Here is a 26,132-nt window from a genome sequence, read left to right as displayed (position 1 = left end):
TCAGCAATCAGTCCTACTTTTATTAAGACATTTTGATAAATTTGACAAAAGAAAAAAGCATTTTTATTAAAGATGTTTCATTTACAGATAGTACGGAAACAGTAAAGGACCTCAGTGCAGACAGGTGGGATCTCCATACTGTCTTTATAAATAGCAATTACTGTACAGCTTGTTATCTTTCATGGTTATAGCCTTGATGTGGATGCGGTAGTTAGTGACATCAGTTCAAGGTTAAACTAAAAGACAGTATGGGATGGGGAGGAATAGTATAGACCAGTCTGAGGGAAATCACAGCTGGGTTAATACTATGCAGAACTTGTTTAAATAAGTTGGAGTACTTGGATTTTGATGCTGTATGTACCAGATGGGTGGGCAAACCTTTGTACTTGAGGGGAAGACATGGCTTCCATTGTCCATGTCAAGTTCACTCAATTACAGAACCGAACTTGAAGGGATAAAGAAAAAGAAAATTAGTTTAAGATATGGCTCTGGTCACATTGCGAGGCTATTTGAGCTGCCATGTTGCTCCAAGTGACTGCGTGTGAACAGAGGGGAGGGAGAAAGGTGTGGACGAGGGAACCTAGGACATGGTGATCTGCATGGACTCCAGCATCTCCTCCACTGCCTTCATGGAGCATTTGTTCTCCTTGGTCCCACGACCGGCCAGCTGCATGTCAGAGAAGCACGGTGAAAGACAGAGAGACAGGGAGAGGGAGCAGGGGAGAGGAAAAGAGAACATCAGCTCATTAGGTCTCTCCGCCAACTCAAGTTATGGGGAGCCAAACTCACTTGAACACATTGATAACATCATCCTCCCTGTACCCTAAGCATCGCTGTCCCAGAAGCAACAATGATCCGAGACACAACAATGGTCATTAGATAAAATTGATAAAGAAGTCATGCATAGTAAAATAAAACCTCTAATTTGAGGAGTTTTCCTAAACTGTTTCATAAGCGCCATTTTTCTGTCTATGTGTGTGTGTGTGTGTGTGTGTGTGTGTGTGTGTGTGTGTGTGTGTGTGAATCCCACATTAGTCTACTTCCATAGCCTCTAGTACAGGAGTACATAACACTGCACTCTAATTTTAACACTGTCCACAGGGTTTCACAGGAAGTGCCGCAAATTATAATCCACAAACACATACAGGATTACTCATGCATGCACATACAGGCACACACTTTTTCTACCCAATTAAACTTTTTGCAACAGACATGGCGTCCCCTCAAAACACACCAAAGAGAAACACAACTTCCTTCACCTTGGGCAGGAGACCAGGGAGATAATAAAGGGTCAGTCAAACTCATCTCACCCACATTTGCGACCAACATACATTTTTATGAAATAATTTAATATATACCATAAAGCAACTGCTACGTTCATCATGATGAGACAATATGGCCTGTAGTTCCATCATATGCCAGTGTTGCTCATTTGCAACACATTTCCTGCAAGCTTTAGTCTGTACAGTGAGACAGAAGTTAAAGTTACCTTAAGAGTAAATAAACAAGGCTTTGAGTCTGCAGCCATGCTAGCAGCTCTGCAAAGGCTGTACTTGTGCAGTGCTTTAAACGGAACGCTAACGTCAGCAAGTTGACATGCTCACAACACCAGCTATACAGCATGTCTATCATCTTCACCATCTACCTTTAGCGTGTCAGCATGTTAACATTTGCTAATTAGCACTAAACACAAATGTAATAAAATCTAGGAGACAAACAATGGTGTTCAAAAATTTCAATTTAAACTTTGGAGTCTACTTCTGAGTGGTTGTATCAAAAAAGACACTGTGGCAGATAGCAGGAGACAGTGATACATCACTTACAATTCAAAACCTGTGTAAGTAGAATCCCAGGAAGAATTTGCTGTTAAGGCTGACAGAAAGCTGCAGCGAATCAGTCAGCATTTCACAATCCAGGTACACAACATAGAAAAATATCTGCTGCTCTGTGGAGGCAGATGTGTCAACAGCTACATCTCAGCTGAACAGCAAAGGACAAGCAGGAAGCAACAGCATTACAGGGTCCTTTCAATTAAATCATTATGAAAACACCATTACCCCAAGTCAAACACAGGCAGGGAATACCATTTCAACCACATGGCAATACTGCCTCTGGACAACAGAGCACATTCCTCATGTCCAAGGTGAGAGATGAGCCCCTAGAGAGGGTGTGCACACTTGATCAGACAGAGGCAAAGGCTCATACACATTGTAAACACAATAATTTCAATACTTCAACACACACAGTCGACTGAAGAAACTTAAGTCTTGTGCTTTCACCAACGGTGGTTTCTTGGGTTTTTCTTCTGCAATCACATACAGTCCCTCCTAAAAACAAGACAAAGCTCAATCCTACATTCATCATCAGGTGCTGATTTTAATGCCGTGACACATTTATTCATTCAACCTCCAGTCCGCCGCAGGACTCTACAAACAGGAACTTACTGCAGCCTAAAACTAGCCAATACTCTATTTCCATGGCAAAACTTTCTTCCTTTTTCTTTTGCCGAACTCAGAGAGGGCAGCTGGCTAAGGTGTGCAATTGGCTACGTAATTTCCAGTGGTGACTCATTCTTCTAGATTTAGGGTGTGTGTGCGTGGTGGGGTAGCTATAATGATCAGTGCATTTCATTGCCTTGCTGCCTAATGCGCCATTACCCCGGGCCCAGTAGTCAATTATCTCCTCAGCCTGAGGTGAGACCACCACATTAACTCTTGCCCTGTTCTACAACAGTAGGAGCAGACCAGACAGCTCCACATCTATTTAGAGCATCTGATAATAGAGTCATGACGCAGTGGGAGCCTGTGGTCCGTGACAGAGGAGCTAATCAGAGAATCTGTTTAGAGAGCTAGGGCAGGAGGGCAAGCCATGTAGGGCTGCTTTAAAGACCCCTGCACCTACAACCCACACATCTCCAGGTCTTTCACATGTCAGCCCACCCCACCGAGGTAATTACATTTTTTTTTTTGTTGTTTTTTTTTTTTTTTTAAACGCGCCCGTCAGTCGTGACCTCTCGCTGACGTCTGCTCCCACTTGCACTCACCTGCCCACCTTTTTCTCACACTGAGGTATGACAATCACCAGGTACTGGGGCCTAATAAATGTGGACGACTGACACGAGTAACACTTTAAAGGGGCCATCAATCAGCCAGCACAAGCCCACAGCAGCCTGCAGCTGTCTGACTGAGGCCCACACCGCCGCTCCCTTTAAAGATCTCTGAAGTCATTTAACTGGAGGTGGGGAGCAAAAAAATACAGGAGGCAACCGAACACCTTTTCATTTAACTTGTCTCACACAGCAACCAAAAAAAAAAAAAAAACATTGTACAAGTGCACATGTGCGTGGTGCCAGGCTTGCATACACATACTCTACATATACACACACTCACAGCTGAGTTGAAATCCCAACTACCTCACTATTACTAGGCAACTTAAACAAATACAAGAGGTTGTACACCAGGGGAGAAAAAGAGGGGAGGGGATGCAGCTTACATCATGCTCCCTGGAGGACAAAGGTGTGACTGTCTGAAGTATCTCATTATCATCACCAGGGGGTCACAACCACATAGACTCTAACTGTTTAACTCTTCAGCTTTGTCCACTGGTCTCTAACAGTAGCTGAACTATTTCAGTCTGTCATCATAACAACTCAGCCAAAACTATTTTCCTCTGGGCCACTAGAGCATTGACAACTGAAATCTATGCCCTTTCATCTGTTTGTAACAAGCGCTGTTAAAGACACGCGAGACAGTATCTGGGTAGCGAATAGCCATATATTTGATTCATTACAAACTCAGATGTTTGCTCCCTGTCTTTGGGTAAACCCTCTCCCACACCTCCCTGGCAATGAAGAATATATTTAAGAAAGGAAAACGTGTGCTACACTACTGGTTATGCTACTGTATAATCCCTGTAATAAGTTTCAAATAACACCCCAAAGTAAAATGTTATAACAGGTCTGTTTCCAAGTTTGTCTGATTTACTTTAATGTATCCTAGCAACGGGCACTAATCAGAATTATGAATTATATATGAATTATTATAATGAATTCATAATACATTTGAAATGATAATAGAATCTGGTGTATTTGGTGTAATATGTCCACAGGAAATAGGGTTAAGGGTGTTATCTGGCTGGCAGCCCTTTCACTTGCCCTTCTACTCAACTTCAGCTGTCCTGTCAAAGCCTGATTCCTCTGACCCTTCATTTCTGTCCTCTAGATATTTGGTCACTACCAAGTTTCCTCCAAATATGAATTTCATTTCTAACACTTTGTCCCTCCCCTTCTTCTGGGCCCCTGACTTGGGATTTAAAGTTTGCACTTTGAGATATCCATCTTGTCCCCTGCTGGGATCAAAGACTTCCTAGGACAGCGAGGTAAGGGTCAGAAGGCATACTGATCAAAGAGAGGAGTATTGTGGAATGGAGACATTTGATTGGCTAATCTTGTTGACCAAAACCACCTCTAAATTTTTCTATTCATTAAACGCAAACCTAAAGGAGCAAGCAGAAGCTTAGAGCTCTTCCATGACACTTCTGCATGAGCTCCAAAAGAGACGAGACACTCACTGTGACGTTACTTACATGCACACTTCTTGCAACTGCGCGCTCGACATGTGAAATGTGTCTATAAGGCAAGGAGAGCCGAGTGTGGTGAGACGAGGTCTTTAGAGGCTCAGCGGGGAACCTCTCTCTCGACAGGACCCACACATGCTGAGCAAGGAACCACTTATTACACATTTAACTGTCGATGCCCAAATAAGCAACACATATGGCCCGTATGGGAAATAAGTTTTCTCTTAAATATGCTTTAATACCTAGGTTGCCATGACAACGGCATAAACCATTTTAGTGATACCATCTGAGCCGCTCCTCACTTTTTCCCCTCTTTACTTTGCATGCATGTGCAGATACTAATATGCGGGCACACGTACATTTTCATCATTCATCTCTCTTTTCTGCCCACGTTCTTACTCTCTCTTTGGCAACAGGTCAGAGACAAAACAAACACCTCAAGGGTCTTAAACTTTTTCTTCTCAAATGGGTTCACTGGCCAGTGGTAATAAAGTTTAATTTCAGGGATCCCTATATGGGAAGAAATTTGAAACTATTGATTTAATATTGTATGTAAACACATAAACACTGCAACACTGAATTTTATAATAAGGCTCATAGGGACCTACTAATCTCAATTCAAATCGAAGGTGACTGAACCCCACTTTGAGAACCCATGAACTAGACAACTCTGTGCTTCAGTCTGGTGCGATTGTTGTCCTCGGAGAATCAGATTGTGGCTTTGTGAGAAGCTCATCTGTGAAGCCAGGGTGTGGGATGCAGTCTTAGCAGACATTGTGGCCTTAAGTCAACACATTAACAGTAAATGTACCCAGACAAACTGAAAGACAACAGGGCTGTTATTCCAACACTGCAAGTCAAAGGCATCCTTCAGGATTGCTTTGCATTCAGGGGTCATTTGGTGGTGGTGAATACTTTTTGCATACTATGCAAATGAAGGGGAATTCTGGACGTCTGGATGTTGTGTGCAAATATCCCATGAAAGCTAAAACACAACAGAAGAGTCATATGATTGGTGGTTTTCAGTGTCTGGCGAAATGAAGGGTGATGTGGGAAAAAGTAAAAAGATGTTTCTCAGTGGAAGGCAGAGACACAAAAGATATGAAGGCAAGAATAAAATACATAATAAAGCTAGATGCTCTTATATCAAGCATTATGAACATCTATATGTGACTCACCTTATAGGCTCTATTTATTTGAGTGGCAGCCCAAGCAGCGTATTTCATATTGTCCTTCTTCACCTTGGCACTAACTTTAGGACTGGCAGCGATGTGACTTGCAGACTAGAGGAAAAAATGGGAGGAAGAAACAGAATGAGAGAACAGGGGAAGGGGTGTTCTTATATCAAAACTTGGTGAAACAGCAATAAAAGCATAATTGAGATGAATGTGCAACCACTCTTACCATCTACCACTCCACTAGTCATTGTGGCAGAATGGAGAGAAAAAACAGACCTAGGCCTGATGACACAGGAGAAATCATTTATGGGGGGAAAAAGTGAGTGTTTTAATGCTTCATACGTAAATTGTCACTTAACGGGGCCTAATTTCTCCAACACCATCGATTCCTGGTGATGAAAGGACCTTGTATGTCTTCGAAAAAAGGAAAACCCGGCGCGCAGTGAGAGGAGAGCCGTGTGAATCACGGTCTCTGCCTGCCCCGACAGCTCCCCTCCGAACCACAAATCCCATGTCTTTCCCATGTTCCTGCCATCATCTCCACACAGCAAACCCCAGAGGGCTTACCCTGCCTGCACTTCAAAGCCCTCCCTACCAGTGTGCTGAAACTTTAACTACACACCAATCAACCTGGCCCTGCTTTTCTATAAAATGGTTTGGCTTCTGTATTTTTTAGTAAGCATTTTCGTTATTTCTATTTTTTTTTAACTCAAGAAAAAACCTCAGTTTAGATGATGTCAACCCAGACAGGCTATCCCCGAATAACAGCGTGCACCATTATGGAGGGGAATCCCCACGCAAATGTTGTGAGTAACTAACCCACAACCCAACTGTGGTCAGTGCTACCAGGTCTTCTGTGGAACTGACTCAGATGGTCTGAGATGGTGAAAGTTTGATGCCCTTTCACTGAACTTCTTGCACCTGTCAGGGGCCGAGCCACCGAGACAAGCTGACAATCCGCAAAACACACACACACGCGCGCGCGCGCACGCACACACACACACACAAACTCCTCAGACAGATCTGTGCCTGATTAAGAATAAACTCCCACCTGAAGTATCCACTAAAGAGCCGAGTGTCAGTAGATGCCTTGTCAGGAAGCCGTACAGGGCCTGCTCTGTCTCCAGACGAATGTGAGATTTAACAGAAGCGAATGTCTTGGTTTGACCCTGCCCTGTTTCTCCTGTACTCTGCCTAAAACCTCTGAGCGGTTTCAGAGGGGAGGGGCTGCTGTGAGGTGTTTGGAGTACCTGAAGAATCCCAGTGCAGCATGAAGGAAAACACTGGGGCTCTCTGTGTTCGACCTTTTTTATTCCCTGCACCGCGTTGTTTGTGTTTTTATGTCAGGTCTCACTTACATATGATGCATTGGCGCTAGCAGACAACATCCTGTTTAAACAAATACGTAGATGAAAGCGCTGGTCGGCCAAGACTACAATCAAACTGGCACCTGGTTTGATAATTTGCCAGTGACAAAATGCTTACAACAGTTGTTCTGCTCTAGCTCTCGCTCTCTCTGTCTCGTGTGCTTCTCTCTTTTTTACCCCGTGCCTACTTTATTTATTTAAGTCATAAACATAAAGATGGTCTCACCAAAGGGGTATTATTACTAAAATAAAGAGCTCCAGAGGGGCAGACTTTTCCGATGCTGGAGTTCACCGTCTGAGTCAGCAATGAGCTGACCTGTCTGAGAGCCCCTTCTTCGCTCCCCCCCAAAAACACGCTTACACACACACACACACACACACTACAGTCTTGCTTGACACACTCAGTGGGCAGCTTCAACCTTGACAAACCACAGGGTTACAAAAAAAGTTCTACTGTTTTTTTCTTTCTCTTCCCACTTTCTCTCCATGCAAAGCAGTACTCACCATGTACAGACCAAACAATGCCCTCATGTTTCGGTTGTTCAGCCTCAGCGCCTGGGCAAAATACTTTCTGGACAGCTCCAAGTTTTCCAGGCCCCCCTGAGTGTACTTCACCTGTGTTAGGAGGCATTAAACACGGCCAATAAGCTGTGCTAAAGGGCAGTTCACGCAATGACAGCATGACATCTGAATAAGCAACACATGACAACCCCGTGTAAACACATCTCCTTTCATGAGCCTGTATTCCCAATGACGTTAAGTGTGTGTCGCTGACTCTCTGTGTTGCAGAGAGAGGCACCATTCACATTTATTCCACAGTTTGCCCCCATGCTTGATGACGGACATGCAACCTACCTCAGCGTACTGCTCACAGTACAAGTGATTGTGAGGATTGGTCATCATTAGCTCCTCCAGACAAAACGCGGCTTTTCCATAGCTGTGGAAATGACAAGGGAAACAGTAAGGCGATTGATACAGCTGTGGATGTGTCATCCTTCAGCTTGCTCAACTGTGAAGCACAACATCTATGCCCAATAAATTTACAGGTATAAATTTGAATTGAAAACTACATGGGGTACAGGTCAGTTTATATGCGACAGACTTATAGCCAATGTTGCAGAGATCTGTAAAGATCCGCCACATGACATAAAGTTTATTTAAAGGTTTACAGTAAAGGTTATGCCGTCCAGACAGCTGGCAAAGGTAAAAGCCTATCTAGTGTGGTGATTCTCCCTCCTTTGGGGACACTGAGGATCAATCTTGTCCGTCTGTGTGTTTTTTCAGCCTTTAATGTGTAGTTAACTACCTTCCTGAGGTCAGCACTACAGTAAAAGCTGGCACACTGTGCCTATACTCAGATGAGATCACTTCTCAGCAGCAGACTGCTGAGCTGTTGACCTCACACTAATCTGCTGCCACTCCACTTCTAATACACAGTTTCCCCTTCACGGTACCAGGCCAAGATGAGCTAAGATACAGTATATCATTGGAACACAAAGCCATAAAATGTGTATACACCTAACAAAATAGAAGCCAACACACAGACCAAAGCAGAAGCAGACCTAACAGCTGAAAATGGGGCTACACTGGCTGTCTATCAACACTTTTAAACTAATTGAAAGTTAAGATTCATTTCTTCTATCTGAGCTTTTGTGCTTCTTGAGCAGTCACTTTTTCACTCTGCAAGAGTTTACATATTTCTGAAGAAACCTTACGACCAAGAGACCGCTGTTTGTGTCAAGAGGCGCCTAAAGAAAGGGACTTTTTTCACTGCTTGTGAGAAATGAGGGAAATGCTAAGATGTAGAGTTTTTTGTGGGAACCAAATGATCAAAATGCTGCCTGCCACAACATGAAGAACCTATCAGTCTGTTTAAAGTCTGCCATGGTAACTAGCTGAAAGATTAACAGCATAGGAGGGGAAAGGAAGGTGCGGACAGAGAAAGAAAGAAATAAACAGGGGGAAGGGGTTGAGTGGAGGGGGAGATCAGAGGGCTTGGATGGTTGGGGGCTGCTTACAATTACCACTTCCTCTCCATAAAGACTTTCAGATGTGCTCGTGCAGTGGCCGTGGCCTGCAACAGAGCCCGCTCCATCAGCCATCAACCAGAATCTTGTACCAGAGCCAGACCCTTACCTCTTCTGCTCTTCCTCCGAGCCATCTAACCCCACCATCACCGAGCTACTCTCTACGGCTGCTCCTAAGCTCACTCTTTACCACAGCGCTTGAGTAAGGTTGTAGCCACCATCATGTGCGAGACTGTAAGAATCGTATTTGTTTCTTTTGGAGGTTAGTAAAACCATCAGCAGTGGCTTTCCCCCATTTCAATACCACATTCTGACTGCATATAAGACAAAAATGGATTCAGACTGTCTAAAGTATGTTTGAAAAAATTATTACTATTTATCCTGTAATTTCGGATGACCAGTCCAATTTTGTTGAACAGTCTCATAAGATGGGTCAGAGTGAGAGCCAACAGCAGATTCCAACAGTGGCTCCGTGCAGTACTTGCAAACAGACGAAATAATCTCCAGTCCAAACACTGTTGGCATGAGGATTGTTTTAACAGTGTCAACTCAGAGGCTATTAATTACATTTTTAATGTGTTAACACCGATGCCTGCTGCAACCCTAACAATGGCAGTGCAGACACACACTGCTTTATTTATTTTTAGCTCCCAGGGTGTTGTGCAGTGAGGGGAGGAGAGTTTATTTCTCTTGCTCGCCTCTCCATCAGCCTCTGTTTTCTCTGGCTGGGGGGTAGGGGTGGGGTGGGGGGGTGCCACCACCTTCTCCTGGGAATTTCACAGCAAGTGTTCTCTCTCTCTGCCTCCTGCTCTATCCCTTTGGAAAAGAGTGGCGATAATGCCGGGCTATCCGGAAGAGGAGGAGGAGGGGAAACAGGGAGTTTGTAACCCAAAATAAAGAAAACAAAGAAAAGAAATTGACACGCCTGTAGATAAGGGGCTGTGGGAGTGAATGGTGTGATATTAGAAGTGTTGGGATAAGCTGGGAGATAATCCGCTCACCCCTGGATTTCCTCTGACTACTACAGCAATAAAGCCTCCCAGACAAAAGCATGAAATATCCAATAAGTAGCCTTCTCACCGTGCTACACATTCCTTCTGCCGCTGCCTTCGTACCGGAGCAACCAAGCAGCCAGAGTCAGCGTGCCCACACACACACATGTACACATACAAAACCATAGTACCAACTACAGACACCGCTTCAGCAACTTCTGAGCCCCAGACAATTAAGGAGGGATAAAAGGTGACACAAACAAAATTTTTTTTTTTTTCTTACAATGCTCTTGTCTGTCTGGCAACTCTCCTTAGCAACTGAGATATCAGTGGGAGGCCATGGAGTCTTTCTGCTCTCATATGCAGGAGGGGAGACTTAAGACTGAAATCCTATTAAACTACTCTTATGTGACAAACATGGACAGGGCTCCATTCAGACCCCTGGCTGAGTTAGGCATCTCACCGCCTTCTATTGTGGACATCCAATGGCCCTCCAGAGATCAAGCCATCAGTCTGAAGTGAGGCACCGTTAAACTGACAGATACACCCCAAACATATGGCGACTTTACTGGAAACAGATTACTTTTTGTAGGGCACTTTTTCATGGCAAACATTTGTCATTAAAGGAATAGTTCTTGACTCACAGAAACACACAGCAGATTCACCTCAAACATCCTCTAGAGTATGAATTGTGCTACACAGCGTGTTTGGACCTGTTCCCCGTTCATTTTTGTAATCTTTTTGCCTCTATGATGAAAAAATGCAACTCATATCAGTTATTCTGGTGAAGACCAGCATGATGATGCCATGCCAATTTGTTTTAATGGAAATGAGGAAAAGTACTTCTGGTGCTTCTTTGTCTTAACTATTTAAAAAAAAAAAAAGATATTTACCAATCCTCCTTCTCTTTCTTAAAGTTGCTGGTTTGAAATCAATGCTGCTCAGTGCTAACAATTTATTAGGTAATCCTTGCAATGAAAGAAAGGTCTTATTTTATGATGTAATAACAAAGATGGGTCAGAGCATTACCAGAAAGAGACTGAGCTATTGGCTCAAATCTGTATTATGAGCAGGCAAAGAGACAGAAAAGTAGATAATGCAGGTAATTTGGCCTTTCACATCACATTGTGCAGTGATGCTGAAAGCATCCATTAATACAAATAGATGACTCAACTTCTCTCAGCATTTTAATGCAACTTTAAATATCATACATGGTGATGAATAATTTTATTCTAACTTCAGATTTGTCACTGTTGTGTTGTTTGCCATTAGGAAATGAAAAGAACATCATCCTTGGGGGTTTAGCCTAACCGATTTTAAGATATGTTATGCTGTATAAAGAAATGTGCTTACTCATGTTCGTTGATGTAGAGCTCTGACAACTCATGCCACGCCTCTTGGTCGCCAACAAATCTGTTAACACAAAATAAATTCTCTTCCTCGATCATCATACCATACATCAAGTCATTCCAGTAATGTCAAAACAGAAAATGCATTTGTAACACAGTACAGTAAAAATGCAAGTGTATTATTACTTATTACAATACCAATAATGACAGTTATCCAACTTTTGAGGCAGGGGAAATAGGTTTCTAGCATTCATGCACAAGTTGTGCCAGCTCAATTGAAAGCAGATTCAGTTTTTAATTAAAATAAAGCCAGGGGAGGTTGAGAGGAGAGGGCGTCTGACCCTCTCCCCATCTTATAGAAAAACTCACTGCTCCAGATACTCGTTGAGCTCCCGGATGGCTTCAGCGCTCTTCCCCTGGGCCTTTAGTATGGAGATCTTACGCTTCCTTGCTGCCTGTAGAGCAGAGAGTAAACAGGATTAGGAACTCAGTTCCTCAAGTGTTTGTCTGAAGGGGGTTAGAGGATGAGTGAGTGCAAGAGTTGTGAGTTTAAATGTCCACATTAGTATATTTTCAGTGTACCACAATCCTTCTCTAAACTCTGCTATGACTCATCTTATGATAATCTATAAGATGAATCAGCACTTTAGTGCATTACAACAACAGCTGTGAAAATAAGGACAAAAGGCACAGATACTTTGTCAATTTCATTTGTATTATTACTGGGAAATTTAAAAGAATCGAAGCCTGCCAAGACTTAAATGGAGATAGTTAGTGGCCATGTCCAACAGGAGATGGACACACACATTATGAGTCAATGTTTGGGAGTTGGAATGAGCTCAGTGGCTGAGATAAAGTGGTGAGTCATCCCCTAACCAAGTGGGGAAAAAGGCACACTCCCCCAAAACCCCAACGCCTGTCTTCCTGCCGGCAAGGCACGCATCTAACGCTGCACCAGCCCAACTTACATCAGCTGAAAATTGCTTTCCACTTCGTTTTGATGTTGAAGTGACCTTAAGGTGGATTAGATTCTCATCAATCTGAATTAGAAAGTATTAGTCCTGCTGCTCTGACTTTTCCAAATGTTTTACTCCCCTCAATCCTCCCCCTTCTTTTGGTAGTAAGTGAAAACCTTAACAGGAGGCTGCAACTCCATTAGAAGTGCACTACGCTGTCACAGCTTATTTTATTTATGGACTGGCACTTGATTGAGTGGGGCTTCCTCTTCTATACTCATAACCAAAGCTATTGAGAGCTGGGTATGAGTCATGTCTCGGGGGCTGTAAATTTGGGCCCCTTCTGACACTTCCATCATAAGAAATCCACTTATCCATCAAGCTGGGACAGGGACCTGCATTGGCACTGCAGCCTCCACTGACAAGCAATATATCCACCTCTTGGTGAAAAAACAGGACAAAATAAACAACAGTTCCAACATCACCAGCAATGATTTCTACCTACAGGACAATGTGTCTTATTTCCAAACACACAGTACACATCTGAAGAAGTGTGTGTTTTCAGTATCACGGTGGCCTGAAGGCAGCTTGATAAAAAATGCCTAAAATATGTAATGAAGTTATCGAGCAACAAGGAGCAATGAAAGGTCAACCCATTATTTCCTCTCTTAAGTTTTCTGACAATAAAACAAAGATCACACCACTCTATATCCAGCGCATTTCACCAGAACTTGATGCTATGTGAGATTCAGGAATTTATACTCACTTCAGACTAAATTACAAGCATGTGGGATCGTTCCTCATCCAATACCAAAAAAGGGAAAGCAGAAAAAAAAAATAAAACAAACACTATAGTGATGTTGAATGTGGATTTTTGCACTTGTGCGCTCCCGCCATCACCACACCCACCACTCTTCTCTCCCAGCTTTTTTTTTTTTTTCTTTCCCAGATAAAGAACCACTTGGGGCTCAAAGGAACATATGGAAGTTGGTAGCCCAGAGAGTCACACAACACTTTATTAAACGAGAAGCAATTCCAAACCACTCCTCTCTCTCCTCCTTTCTCTAACTAATGATGCAGAAAACCTGGCAGTGGGTCTGATCCGTCTGTTGTCATGATTCTTTTTTAATTAGCGCTCTGAGGAGACCTTAGGAGTGAGGACTGGATTATTTACATCACCCCTGGCTCTTTGCTGCGACCTACCGCAACCTTCCTTCATAATAAGAAACATTGCAAACAAGGGTGGCACACCTAGCACACGCTAAATACCTGTATTATATATAAATAAGAAGGGAAGAGAAAAAGCCAGTCTAGTCCACACAAATATGTTATATGATGCTGTTGAACGTTTGTTTACATCTGTACACTGCAGCAATGAAGGCATACATTTTCAGTTATTATGATTAATTATGATTTTTATCTCTTGAATATACTTTGCATTTATGCAGTCAAAAAAAACGAAATTGATGCATTAAATTTCGAATTACGTGACCCACACAAACCTAATCTTGTCCTACACTGAATCTGTAATTGCATATGATTGTGGGTCAACCTCAGGAGTCATCTATGTGACCTCGGTGGCTTATTTGAGAAATAATAGCTTTTTATAGTGAACAATTTAGGGTGAAATGAGAGCATTGGAATTCAATATTAACACAATCACTTGAGTCCATTTGATGTTAAATAAATAATAAATTGGTGCATCCTTGTATGCAAATGTTGTGGGCACTGCATAATCTAAAATACTCACAAGAAGTAATGAAAAGGTGGAAAAAATGCATTTACGCACGCAGACAAGAATTTTGCCAGATCATTGCTGTAGGTATTGGAACATAGCAAGCAATGGAAGGGCTAAGAGTTTGAAACATTTTTTGGACACCGCCATGGCAAAAAAACCTTGAGCAATTTTTGTTGATTCAACAATTTTGGTTAATGGGTACCACATCTATTCCACAGCCTGTAATTACAACAGCTCAGTTTCCAATCTCTGCTTCGCATGCTGGGATGCCTCGCAAGTCTTCCTTGTGGTCGCCAATTTTCCGCCATTTCTCAGGCCCATCCCTTGCCCAATTCTTAAGAGCATGTTGGAGAACATGCAGGGAGGAGATAGCCCTCGCTGCAAAACAGGTGACCTAAACGATGTCATCATATCATCGCTCCGCCCTCCATCACCACTACACCCAAGTCATTCAGGACGAGGATTGTGGGAAAAAGGTTTAAGGTTAACGTCCCAGGAACAGAGAAGCTATTTGTCTGTTTTGTTCCATTCCCGGCCCCAAGTTTGACTGACAAGCCTGCGCTCGCTCCTGCTGCAGTATCCAGCATTCAGAGACCAGGAAATCAACCATTCCCTTTCCGAGGATGTCCCTGCAATTCCCAGAAGATCTGTGCCGTGTCGGGGCGGGGCCCTGGGATTCACTAAAATTACAACTCCCATTGTCAAAAGAGCAGATGAATGCAAACAATTTGTTGCAGATTATGCCAATTACTTACAAATAAATTTGCTGGAGTAACTGCCATTTTGTATATGGAAACGACAGTATTACAAGAAAATAATGTGATTGATGGCTTTTACTTAAATCTTATCATGAACAACAAGAGTGGTAGAAAATATTTTCATATTATTCACTTCAGCCATCCAGATGTTACTTTCCTGTCAGACATGGCATGGAACAAGCCTCTAGCAAAATTTAGGAGAGAAGACTATCACTAAACCCAAATGTTCTTGAAAGTCATTGCTGTTTTTAGTTCCTCCAGAGATGTGTGCAAATTCTGCTGTTGCATGACATTTGTTTTAGGTGGCGTCCTCATCAACGGCATTTGTTTTTGGCAGCATCAATGGAAATCTATGTACTTGCTGGATGAAATCAAAAATAATATAAAGTCATTTCAATTATACTGATGCAGAGTTTTATTGTGAAATTCAGCCTATCGCTAGCCTAAAAAGAGGTGTGTCCTGTGACCTGAGCACTCTTTTAAATTGAAATATAACTGAGGGGACTAGCCCATGAAAACAGTCCTATCCTATGTTTTAAAGGCTGACTTGCCAATCCGACTTGCAAACTTCCAAAAGCAACAAAAGCATAAAATAAACAACGATGGTCTTGACAAAGTGAAGTGGGAGTGAGACTAAGCGTGGTGGGAGGCAGCAGCTGTGGCTATTCACAGAGCAACATAAAGATGAGGAGGCTATTTCTCTATGCTAAAGTGAAAGCAAGTGGAGAGGGTGTGGGGTGCATCAGAGGGAGGTATGGATTATTAGTTTTTTTCACTAAGGCTTCTATTTGTTTAAAGCAGACAGTTGTCGATATGAAGGGGAGAGGTGAGGGCGGATGGGTACAGCCAAAATAAATAGGGCCATGGTTTCTTTTGAAAACCCTTTAAAAGATGTATTTTCTTGCATGGCCACATATCCTTATGGAAACAATTTACAGCAGGTACATTATGTTTTGAGTTGGTGGTGTGGGATTGGCAGAACACTGGCTAGACATGCTTCTGCAAGTCATTTCACAGCGATGAATAGTAAATTGAGAGGAGAAGATAGCACGGCGAGAGCCTCAGAGAAGATAGTGTTATTCAGGGCCTTAACCCCTCAGTCCAACCCACATCAGACTTTGCACCTGAAGCCAGTAGACGAAATGGAGAAGGTGGGACAGGAGCTCAGTCCTGTTCGCCCAGGGTGGCGGTCTTAAAGGTCCAGTAAATCACCATCTTCAAAGGCCAGAACCTTATTTACGCTTTGCTTCCACCAAACATGTCTGCCACTGACTAGGATCATGAATCACCCCCCACCCCTCCCCTAAACACTTTTCAGTTGTGTGGGTGCTAGGCTGATCAGCACTGTGGTTGAGGTCAGAGAGGCCAAGGGGAGTTTAACTTAGCAAACTCACACCGCTAACACCAAAGTGCTTCAGCAGATTTAAAGCCGTCCAAAAAAGCAGAGACCACAAAGTGAAGTAAAGTAGAACGCTAAGCAGAGGGATTTTTCCCTTTCTTCCCCTTCTTCTCAGCCTTACCGTGTTGGTGGGGTCGTCTTGAAGAATGGTATCGTAGTGCTTGTTGGCCTCATCGTACCTTCAGAGAGAGAAAAGAACATGAAGTTGTTTCTTCCGATCTACCGATCCCAGTCCCCAGTCGGGTAAAATTAGGTGGTAGGGAAATCAAACAGAGTTCAAGGTAATCGAGTTTCTATATACATCGTGGCAGGTTCCTATGATTACAGTGAGGCTGCACAGAAATCAGTGGTGATCTAAAGGAAGAAATAAACACTCATTTAAGTTTAGGTTGCTGGTCACACAGCCAACATAGTGAGGAGCTTATATCACTTCACAATGAGTCATGAAATCAATACAAACAAAGCACACCGTTTTGAAGACTGTATTTTCATTTGATTGGATCCAGTTTAATTCACCTTTAAACAAAATCAAATTGCTGCTTTTACATCTGTCCAGATCCGCAGCTACGTTATTGGTTCAGTCGCCTGTCTCTCTGCGCATACATAATACCACAATACACACATATGAACGTGATAAGCAACAATATCCAACGCAGCCTCGCTCAAACTGTTGGACTGAGCACACATGACTTTGTTTAAAGGGGAAATTTATGAGCTGTAAATATCAAATCATACGGTAAAGAAATCTGGGAATAGGAGGCATGTGCACTTCACTTGTCATGTCAAATCAGGCGCTGAAGGATGATTTTTCAACTTTTTTCTTGTTAGGGGTAATCTGCAACGCTGACGTTTCAGCAGCCAAAGGTGGGGCTCAGTGATCACAAAGTGTCCCGCCCACAGCCTGCAACAGACAGAAGCAACTCTGGTTTCCATTAGCACTGAGCAGCCCCACTTCCAGCGCTGCTGCTTCCCTCACATTCACTTTATTACTCAGCCACACTTTGGGAGATTTCAGATGGCACCAGGCAACCACTCACAAGCCACTTTGATTTGCTTTATTTATTTAGGAACCAAGTGTATGCGCATGTGTGTGTGTGTGTGTGTGTGTGTGTGTGTGTGTGTGTGTGTGTGTGTGTGTGTGTGTGTGTGTGTGCGTGCGTGTGTGTGTGTGTGTGTGTGAGAAGAGGAAGGGCCTTGCTGTTTGAAGCTGTGTCATTCAAGTGTTGCTCTGTCTGCTGCCAATTAGATCCTAGTGTGCCGTTTATTTAATCTGACAGTGCCGAAGCAATCACTCTCAATTATCACATAAACTCCAACATAACCGATAAACCAGCAATTGTGATCCGGGTGGGGAATGTGAGCGAGGTAGTAAACAGATTGAATTACCCCTACTTCAGCTCAGTACAGACTAAAATACCCCCCTGTTTATCTTTCCTGCTCACACTCTCCATACTGCTTACTTTTTTTTAATAAACTGCAGATTCAAAAATAAAGCACATCGTTGAGGGAGGAGGAGGAGGTGGAGGGCAAAATTGAGATTATGGTGACATGTCAATATTTACAGGGCCAAGACATACTCGCTGCACAGAGACCAAAACAGGACGGAGAAAAAAAGCATGAAAATAAAGAGGGGAAAGAGAGAGAAAAAAATACAGCGAGATGAGGAATAACAAAATAAGGAAACAACGAAGGAACAGAAACCAGAGAAGACTGAGGGACCCCCAGAATAACACTGGGATCTGACCACTTCCTTCCCGGGAATCCCTAACTCAGGCTAGAGGGCCACAGGACTACCCAGGGTTGAACCTTTCTTCTCTCCATTCCCCTCTTCTCCAAAGGAATGCTGGGTGATCCAACATAAACACAGCCTACCCCACACACATACTGTACTCACACACACCCAGACCATTGTACCACTTAGGATCTGCTAACAGTTTCTCGCCCCCAAGCCTCCCAAAGTAACATACATAACATCAGGGCTGTGCTTTTTTTTGCCTCCTTTCTCTCCCTCTCTCTCTCTGGAGCTTTTAGTACCCGATGCTTACCTTTCCAAAGCTTCCAGCCTCATGCCCGATAATCGCTTCACTCTGTGGCTATCTGGAAACTGCTTCCTCAGTTCCTGTAGACAGGTCTGTAAGGATGTGGGCAGAGGAGAGAGAGCAATTATAGTTGGCTGTAACTAAACTTTATGTTACACTCTTGCTCTCACACACTTACTTCTACAGATACTCGTGATTTTCCAACACAAACCACCTGTCTTGAAAATGTCAGATTTTGTTTATGTTTCAGCTAAACAAACCTAACACAGTGATATAAAAACAGACTGTCAGTGAAAATCTGCTGTTTCTATGTTACTCATTTAGGCAACCATGACTGCTCCTCCTCTATGCAGGGCTGGAATTTGTTTGATCACGCAGTGGTGGAAGAGGTTAGGAATGGTTGTACTCACATGCAGCATTATTCTGAATGAGATGCTAAAGTCTGCAGCGTGATCTGAATAGTTTGCGCCATCCATCAGCTGATGTCTGGTCCCTCTGCTTTTTTTAAAGTCTGGCAGCAGGGCAGAAAGGATAGCCAACAGACAACTAACTCTAATGACTGAGTCCTGCATCCTCTGTACTCAATGAGTCACTCTTTTAGCCAAAGGAGTCGTCGCTTCCATACTGATTAGAGATGAACCGTTTCAATTATATTGACCTCTAGTCTTTTTTTATCCCCATGCAGATTTGATCATTTTCAGAGCTTTGAACATTTCAGAACGTGAACTCAGAAGCATCACATTAAGCTTAAAAATGGCAAATAAATCCTGAAGGAAAAAAAGCAGTTGAACTCCATAAATGATGGCCAAGTTCAGCTAACACTTGAAGCATGCTTCTCCTTTCATTTGCTACACCCTCTAATTCCAACTCTCAGCAAATTGTTTTTCCAAAGTACAGACAGAGTAATACCATTTGGCCAAATAAAAATCAGATTTTCACATTTGGCAGAGCGGGTGCTGCAAAACAGGAATGGCTGTGAGAGAATGGCCGATTGCTTTTGAAGCTCCTGGGTGTGTGAGGAAGCGCGGTAAAAACTTACCAGAGCCAAGTCATCCCGACTGCAGTCCAGCGCTGCGATCATCACCTGCTCATAAATAATCCATACTAGGCAGAAGAGACACAGACAAAAAAGACTGTGTTAACGCCCTTTCCATTCCACTGTCTGGTGTAGCATGAAAAGATGATATATTGAACTGTACACTTGACGTACAAACTTAGTCTGTCCTCAACAGCTGCACATCGGGTTTTTTTTTACGCACACAAACAGGCTTCCATGATGTGAAGCAACAGCTTAAGAGTTCATTCAAAGAACTTTCCCATTTCATTTAACATGTAATGCTACATTTACTGGCATTAAGTGAAGATAATGTTACTTGTTAAAAAACATACATTAATTTAAAACTTGGACGGCACTGCAATAATAACAATCGTAAAATACAAGAACATTGTGGGACATGCAAAGCCCTTGTGTAAGCCTTTACAGTCCTGTCATTTATTTGCCCACAGTGAGGCGGTAATAAATAACTAATTAAGTTTCAGTAAAAATGTTAAAGGAAAACGAAGTGTAACGAAATTAAAGAAAATAAGTTGTTACATTCGTTATGATCACCTCCCAATTTCAAATTGAGGTTCCACCCTCCTCTCCACTAGTATAGATGAGACACTAAAAAGGGGCTCTTCAGTGGTACCAGGGGAAAAAAGGACATAAGTTGGGTGGTTAAATGAGACCTTGGCTACTTTTCGTGAGTCAAAACCATTCCTAACATTGTTAAAAACACTGGTGATGTTTTGTGAAACCAAAGTAGCTGAACTAACGTTTCTCTCTCAGCCCCAACTCTCATCACCCATCGTCTTTACTGTGACTCTGTTACTGTAGGTCAAATACCAGAGCAAGTTTTAACAGCTAAATGTGACTGGGTTTGTAACACAATGTGTGTGTTTTCACTAAAAACAAAAAATATGTATGGAACAGTTTCAACATAAAGACAATATAAAAATAATGTGATCAGTGAGTGATGTTAAAGCACTGGCGATATGTTTACATAAAGGTTAAATATGACTTTTACACTTATCACCACAATGAAACTTTAAAATGAATGTTTACATTATAGTCTCTTAGAGTTTACGAAGGCAAATAGCCTCAAGTTAATTCAGTTGCCTTCATAAAGCTCTAAGAGATACCATGACCTTAATGCCTTGAATGAATCTTCACAGGTATGTTACATTACAGTGAACTACTTTTGAATGGATTGGATTTTAATATGAATAGGCCAGATTAAGTCATTGTCTTGCTATGTTGGCATAGTGCAGCAATATTGATGTGTTCATTTTGTTAGGTTGCAGTTTGTCATATCATCAGCTCTATACCTCTCTTTATCCACTTTCTACTCCATGATGCTTATTGAGATTCCTTTTGTGTAGACACCTTATGAATATTGTCATACATGTTTTTTTTGTTTTTTTTTAAACCAAATAAACCAATCTCAAATAAGTCTGAACATTTCATCACTGTTATATAATTCTAGAGCAAAGCATTTTGGGTGCCATCATCAACAACATGACCATTTCTTTAACATCTTTCTCTAGTGGTTAGCCACAAAAAATGAAATGTTTATTGAAATGCTTTTTCATTTAGTCAACTGTAACATTATAACATGCTGACTAATAGTTTGGCTGCAGAAGCCAATTAATAGAATTAATAAAACATGTTAGACAGACAGCTCTGACAAGGAAACTGGACATGTTCAGCCAAATGAACGCCCCCTGTTAATTGAGAAGAAAAATAAAACCAAACTCCACCCAAAAACTGGCAGGTTGTGCCAAAACAAACAAATGCCTGAAGTTTGTCTTGACTTTAATGATGCCAACTCTTGTTCTGATAATTGCCATCTCATTTCACAGCCAATTTAAGAGCTGGTTTCAATAAAACCATGGCATGTTAAGTGTTTATCCGCCTCTTTTAAGGACTGTATGAATCATAACAGCTGGGGAAAAGGGAGAGTTTTATGGGGTAATGCAGCAGGACAGCACTGTTATAGAGGAAACCATGACCTTTGATATGTTTACGGTAGGTAAAACTCACTGTTGCTTCAAAAATAAAATCTGAAAACAACAGTATACTGTACTCAGTGAATTACAAGGCAACAGGCTATGTCTACAATATGCCTTTCACACCATTGCACTTGTCTTGCCTTTTCAACTGTATCCCTGCTGAACTCCTGGCCCTATTCTCCTGTTCTCGTTAAGCCGTTGCTCTTTGTATTTTCTCTTCGTGGCTTCCCGTTGTCCTCTTCTTCTACTTCTTAATTTTTTATAGCGGTCAGGAAACAACATCGTGTTGCATTACTGCCACCAACTGGAATGGAGTGTGGATCGGGAAAAGTGTGGAATGCCAGATTGACGCGGACCCCAACTGCAGTACGAAAGGAACGAGGTGCACATTTGCATGACCAGAGAAGGGTCTGCAACTGTCCATGGATGAGGAGAGCATGTCCAAGTTTTAGGAATAAGAATAAGTGGACGTTTCTCCTATTTCCAACAGGATCTCTTGACTTCAGCCAGGGTGACCATCAGGTTCTTGGTCACCTTTCTTACCAAGGCCCTTCTCCCCTGATTACTCAGTTTGGCTTGGTGGCCAGCTCTAGGAAGAGTCTTCATTGTTCAAAACTCCTTACATTTAAGAATTATGGAGGCCATTGTGCTCTTGGGACCATTCCGTGTAGCAGAAATGTTTTTGTAGCCTTTCCCAGATCTGTGCCTCAACACAACCCTGCCTCTGAGCTCTGCAGGCAGTTCCTTCACGTCATTGCTTGGTTTTTGCTCTGATATTCATTGTCAGCTGTGAGACCTTATATAGACAGGTGGGTGCCTTTCCAAATCATGTCCAATCAATTGAATTTACCTCAGATGGAGTGATGGTGATCAAGAGAAATGGGAGGCACTTGAGCTAAATATCAAGTGTCACATAGAATGGTCTGAATACTTCTGTCAATGTGATATTTCAGTGTTTCCTTTTCAATGTATATGCATAAAAATCGGTTTTCACTTTGTCCTTACAGGGTATTGAATGTAGATTGAAGAGGGAATTTTTTATTTTTTTTAATTTCAGCATAACGCTGCAACAACGAAAAAACTGAAGGGGTCTGAACACTTTCCAAATGCACACTCTAGGCCTATAGGCTGTGACTGTAGCTTTATTATTAATTTTAATCAGCTGTGTCAGGTTCATTCAAACAGGCTCACCCAGATTCCCTTTCATACATTTTCAAACATACAATATTATTTATACTATAGCTTGGCTAAATACTTGGTTATTATTTACTGAAAGATGAGTATCCATATTGCCCAGCCCTGCTAATCAACATTTTAAATTCAATAAAATGTATTGCGATAGTCAATGTCAATCCATTGCTTTCCATCTTGCATTTGTCCAGAAATAACATTGACTGAAAGACTATCCAATCATTGTCTTGTTTTAAAATTGTGTACACCATATATTGTCTGGACTGGTCCCTTCAGGGGTTTGTCCTAGAAAGCACGAGTTTCATTTGGTGCACAAGCATAAGAACGCTTGTTCATGCACAATGCGGTTATGCTTTCCGAGATATAGTTTATAAGCACTGATGCCTATTGCATTAATGAAATGTAATAAATAATTGTATTTCACTCTCACTTTTGTCAGGCACAAAGCCACAAAACAGCCCTGGAAGCAGCTGGTAAGCAATACGCAGAGAGACCAAGCTAGGTTTATGAGACAGACAGACTAGCGAGAGATGCACATCAACTACACCTCTGTTGTGTCTGGAGTTGTCTGTTTACACATCCACAAGCAAATATAACTGAGGTCTTAGATTCTTTTCAGACAATGATGGAAAAAGAAAAAATATGTACCTGTTTTTCTTTAAAGAGTGACATTTAGTGGTTTTGGACTCTACAAAGCAAAAGATCCTCATTCAAATTTAGTTTTTAAATTTGAAAACAACAGGGGGCTGTACTTATCTCCCGCTGTGATAATGTGACACGAGAGCTGCCAAAAGGGAATGTTAACAAGTTGTCTATTGTGTTTTTACCAAAACAGTGGTGTTTTCCCTGCTAACGCGAGTTTGTCATAACAGCCACAATTTCCTCTACTACTCTAAGTACTACCTGTTTTAAAGTTCTAAAACAAACTAAAGACTGGTGTATATGGAGGCATTCTCAACTGTGGATTAATGTAATTTCTAATAGTCCCTGTGAAAATAACAATACACCTCATAGTCTATGTTAACCAAGTCGTCAGTGTGTATAACTGCAAAAAAATCTCTGAAATGATGTAAAATTATGTACATACATATAAATACATATAGATAGAACAGATATATACTTTATTTATCCCCTAGGGGAAATTCAGGTGCCCTGCAGCTCATTAGTAATAATAACAACAACAACAATAATAATAGGTAATAATAAATAGTAAACAATAATAATTAAATTAGTCCAGTTCAGAAGCCACTTCCTTTGGCTGAGGTGTTATACAGCCTGATGCAAGTGGGGACAAAGGATCTCCTAAAATGGATGTGTTGATTTGTTTGGTCTAGACACACTTACTGTCATCTCCCAGTTTTGATGCATGATCGCTGATGAGCTCTTCACCAACATCCACTATTTGTTCACTATTTCTGCAGTTATCCTCTCTCCATTTACGCAGCTTGTCTCTCATTTCTGTGAACAAAGATTTTAAGCCATAAGTTGAAATCTGTGTCAATACAATCTATCAAGCATGATGCTCTGGGACTTTGCAAAGCACAATTTGGGATGAGCATGTGAAAAACAAGACCTATGAAGCTTCACTATCATATGCAGTAACGTTTACACTGATTTATCGTCATCTCAACTGATGTGGTTAATGGGACTAAAATTACTGGGACTATTCAGAAACCCTGGAAGTGTGAATTATTAAATGAAAGTCACATTTTTGTATTATCAGAAAAATATGTACAATTTGTAAGCAATACCATTATGTTTGTGCTACTACTACACTCGCAGTCGCTCTAACATATTCAGTATTATTATTATTATTATTACTATTGCTAATGTGTTATACTGTATTTCTTAGGCAGACCCAGAAGTCCATTGAGACGCAGATATAGCTAACTTTAGCCGATGCATCATGACTAACTAACATGCTACAGACATTAGGGGGTTAGCTGAAGACGGACAGACATAGCTTCCTGCTATACATTAAACGCTACTTTAACACCATCAACAACTACATTGAAATGACGGCTATTGAGCTGGTACTGATCTACTGTATGGATGAACACGATGAGTTAGCTGATAATGCTAACTAGCGTTAGCTAAGCACTTCACGTTGACTTGTGAGCTTGTATTTTCAGGCTCGGACCGCGACGATTCTCCCACATAGTCTTACACAGGGAAGACGGCAAATGCCATGAGGAACAGAAATACATGTCTCATTGACAACTGAAAAGAATCTACTTTATCTTTAGTCTTACCTTCCCAACCCACATCATACATTTCTGATACCGACGCCATCTTTTTCCTTTTGACAACAGACGCTGTGCGCCTACGTCACGGACTTGCCAGCGGTGGGCGTGGCCTGAAGACATGATATTTTGAACGGGCACTGCAGTTAAACAGTTGGACTACTTTAAATAAATAAATAAATACATACATAAATAGAAGAAGAAGAAGAAGAAGAAGAAGAAGAAGAAGAAGAAGAAGAAGAAGATATTCTGCACTTATCAATTATTTATTATTATCATTATTAGACCTATTAATTTGTGAACATGTGGGAAGCGATATGGTTCATTTAAAAATTATTAAATATTTATATCAACAGTATAACTTAATGTTGGTCCATGATTTGCATTTGTAGGTTTATATAAGGCTTGTAATTTTGATTTTGAAGACCAAATTGCACATGCACTGGTTTAGACACATAATTCCAGTACACTGTAAACCTACACTACCATTGTAATGTCGAGCAGTCAGCAACATGGAGCACGAATTGCTACAGCAGATCAAGATGATGTTATTCTCATGCTCCATTTCCATTTTTATATAATTCACCTCCTAAGTATTGGGTAGGAAAATCAGCTGAGCCTAGAATCAGTTTCCTCTGAAAATATGGAATGGGCTTTCCAAGCACATCTACCATTTTATCCTGATTTCCCTCAGGAGCCTCTGTGAATCCCATCCTCACGCTGCGTCTACACTTCTCTCTTACCACATTACACACTTGTTGATGTGGACTCTGCATAAACTTGCTTACAGAGACATTTCAGAGATCTGATGTCACAGTGCTGCTCACTGCACATAGCCTACTGTTATGCACGCTTTGTCGATGTTCTGCTGTGAAAAGGCAACAAGAGATGTTCTCTTTCTATAAGACACTGATAGTGTAAAACAGCCTAGCATCATCAGTGCAAGTGCAAGTGCACCAGAGAATGATGAAATGTCATCATGTCTTTCAGGAATACAAATAATAACAGTGTGTACAGTTTAAGTTACGCTCAGCTTTGGCGATCTGTGCACTTGTAATTTTCAAGTCTGCACATGGCAGTCAGTTGATATGTGGTTGGGTTTTTGCTGGAACACAAAATACCAAAGAAACCACATTAAAACAATCATACACTGTCCTCTGGGGTAGAGGGCTTCCCCTGTCTGCCAAGGTGCCACTGAAGGCCAGGGCCCTAATTGTGACCTGCAATAAACACTATGCAGTGGGTGTGACTCTTGGGATTTCAGGACAT

General features: G+C 41.8%; 1 protein-coding gene across 1 annotated transcript; it reads right to left on the bottom strand.

Annotated features, from left to right (window-relative positions):
• emc2 (ER membrane protein complex subunit 2) lies at window positions 1-24,941 on the bottom strand. Its single transcript, XM_056381543.1, has 11 exons — window positions 24,873-24,941; window positions 23,965-24,078; window positions 19,418-19,482; window positions 18,385-18,470; window positions 16,461-16,518; window positions 11,858-11,943; window positions 11,493-11,552; window positions 7,976-8,057; window positions 7,625-7,735; window positions 5,754-5,858; window positions 1-667 (listed from the first exon to the last, which is right to left on the bottom strand). The coding sequence occupies exons 1-11, from the start codon at window positions 24,910-24,912 to the stop codon at window positions 581-583; spliced, it is 894 nt and encodes a 297-aa protein (XP_056237518.1). The 5' UTR covers window positions 24,913-24,941; the 3' UTR covers window positions 1-580.
• Between the last annotated feature and the right edge of the window lie 1,191 nt (window positions 24,942-26,132).

The sequence above is a fragment of the Seriola aureovittata genome, chromosome 7 (genome assembly GCF_021018895.1).
Source record: "Seriola aureovittata isolate HTS-2021-v1 ecotype China chromosome 7, ASM2101889v1, whole genome shotgun sequence".
In the NCBI taxonomy this organism is placed as follows: domain Eukaryota; kingdom Metazoa; phylum Chordata; class Actinopteri; order Carangiformes; family Carangidae; genus Seriola; species Seriola aureovittata.
This window is presented reverse-complemented; position numbering and strand designations above follow the sequence as displayed.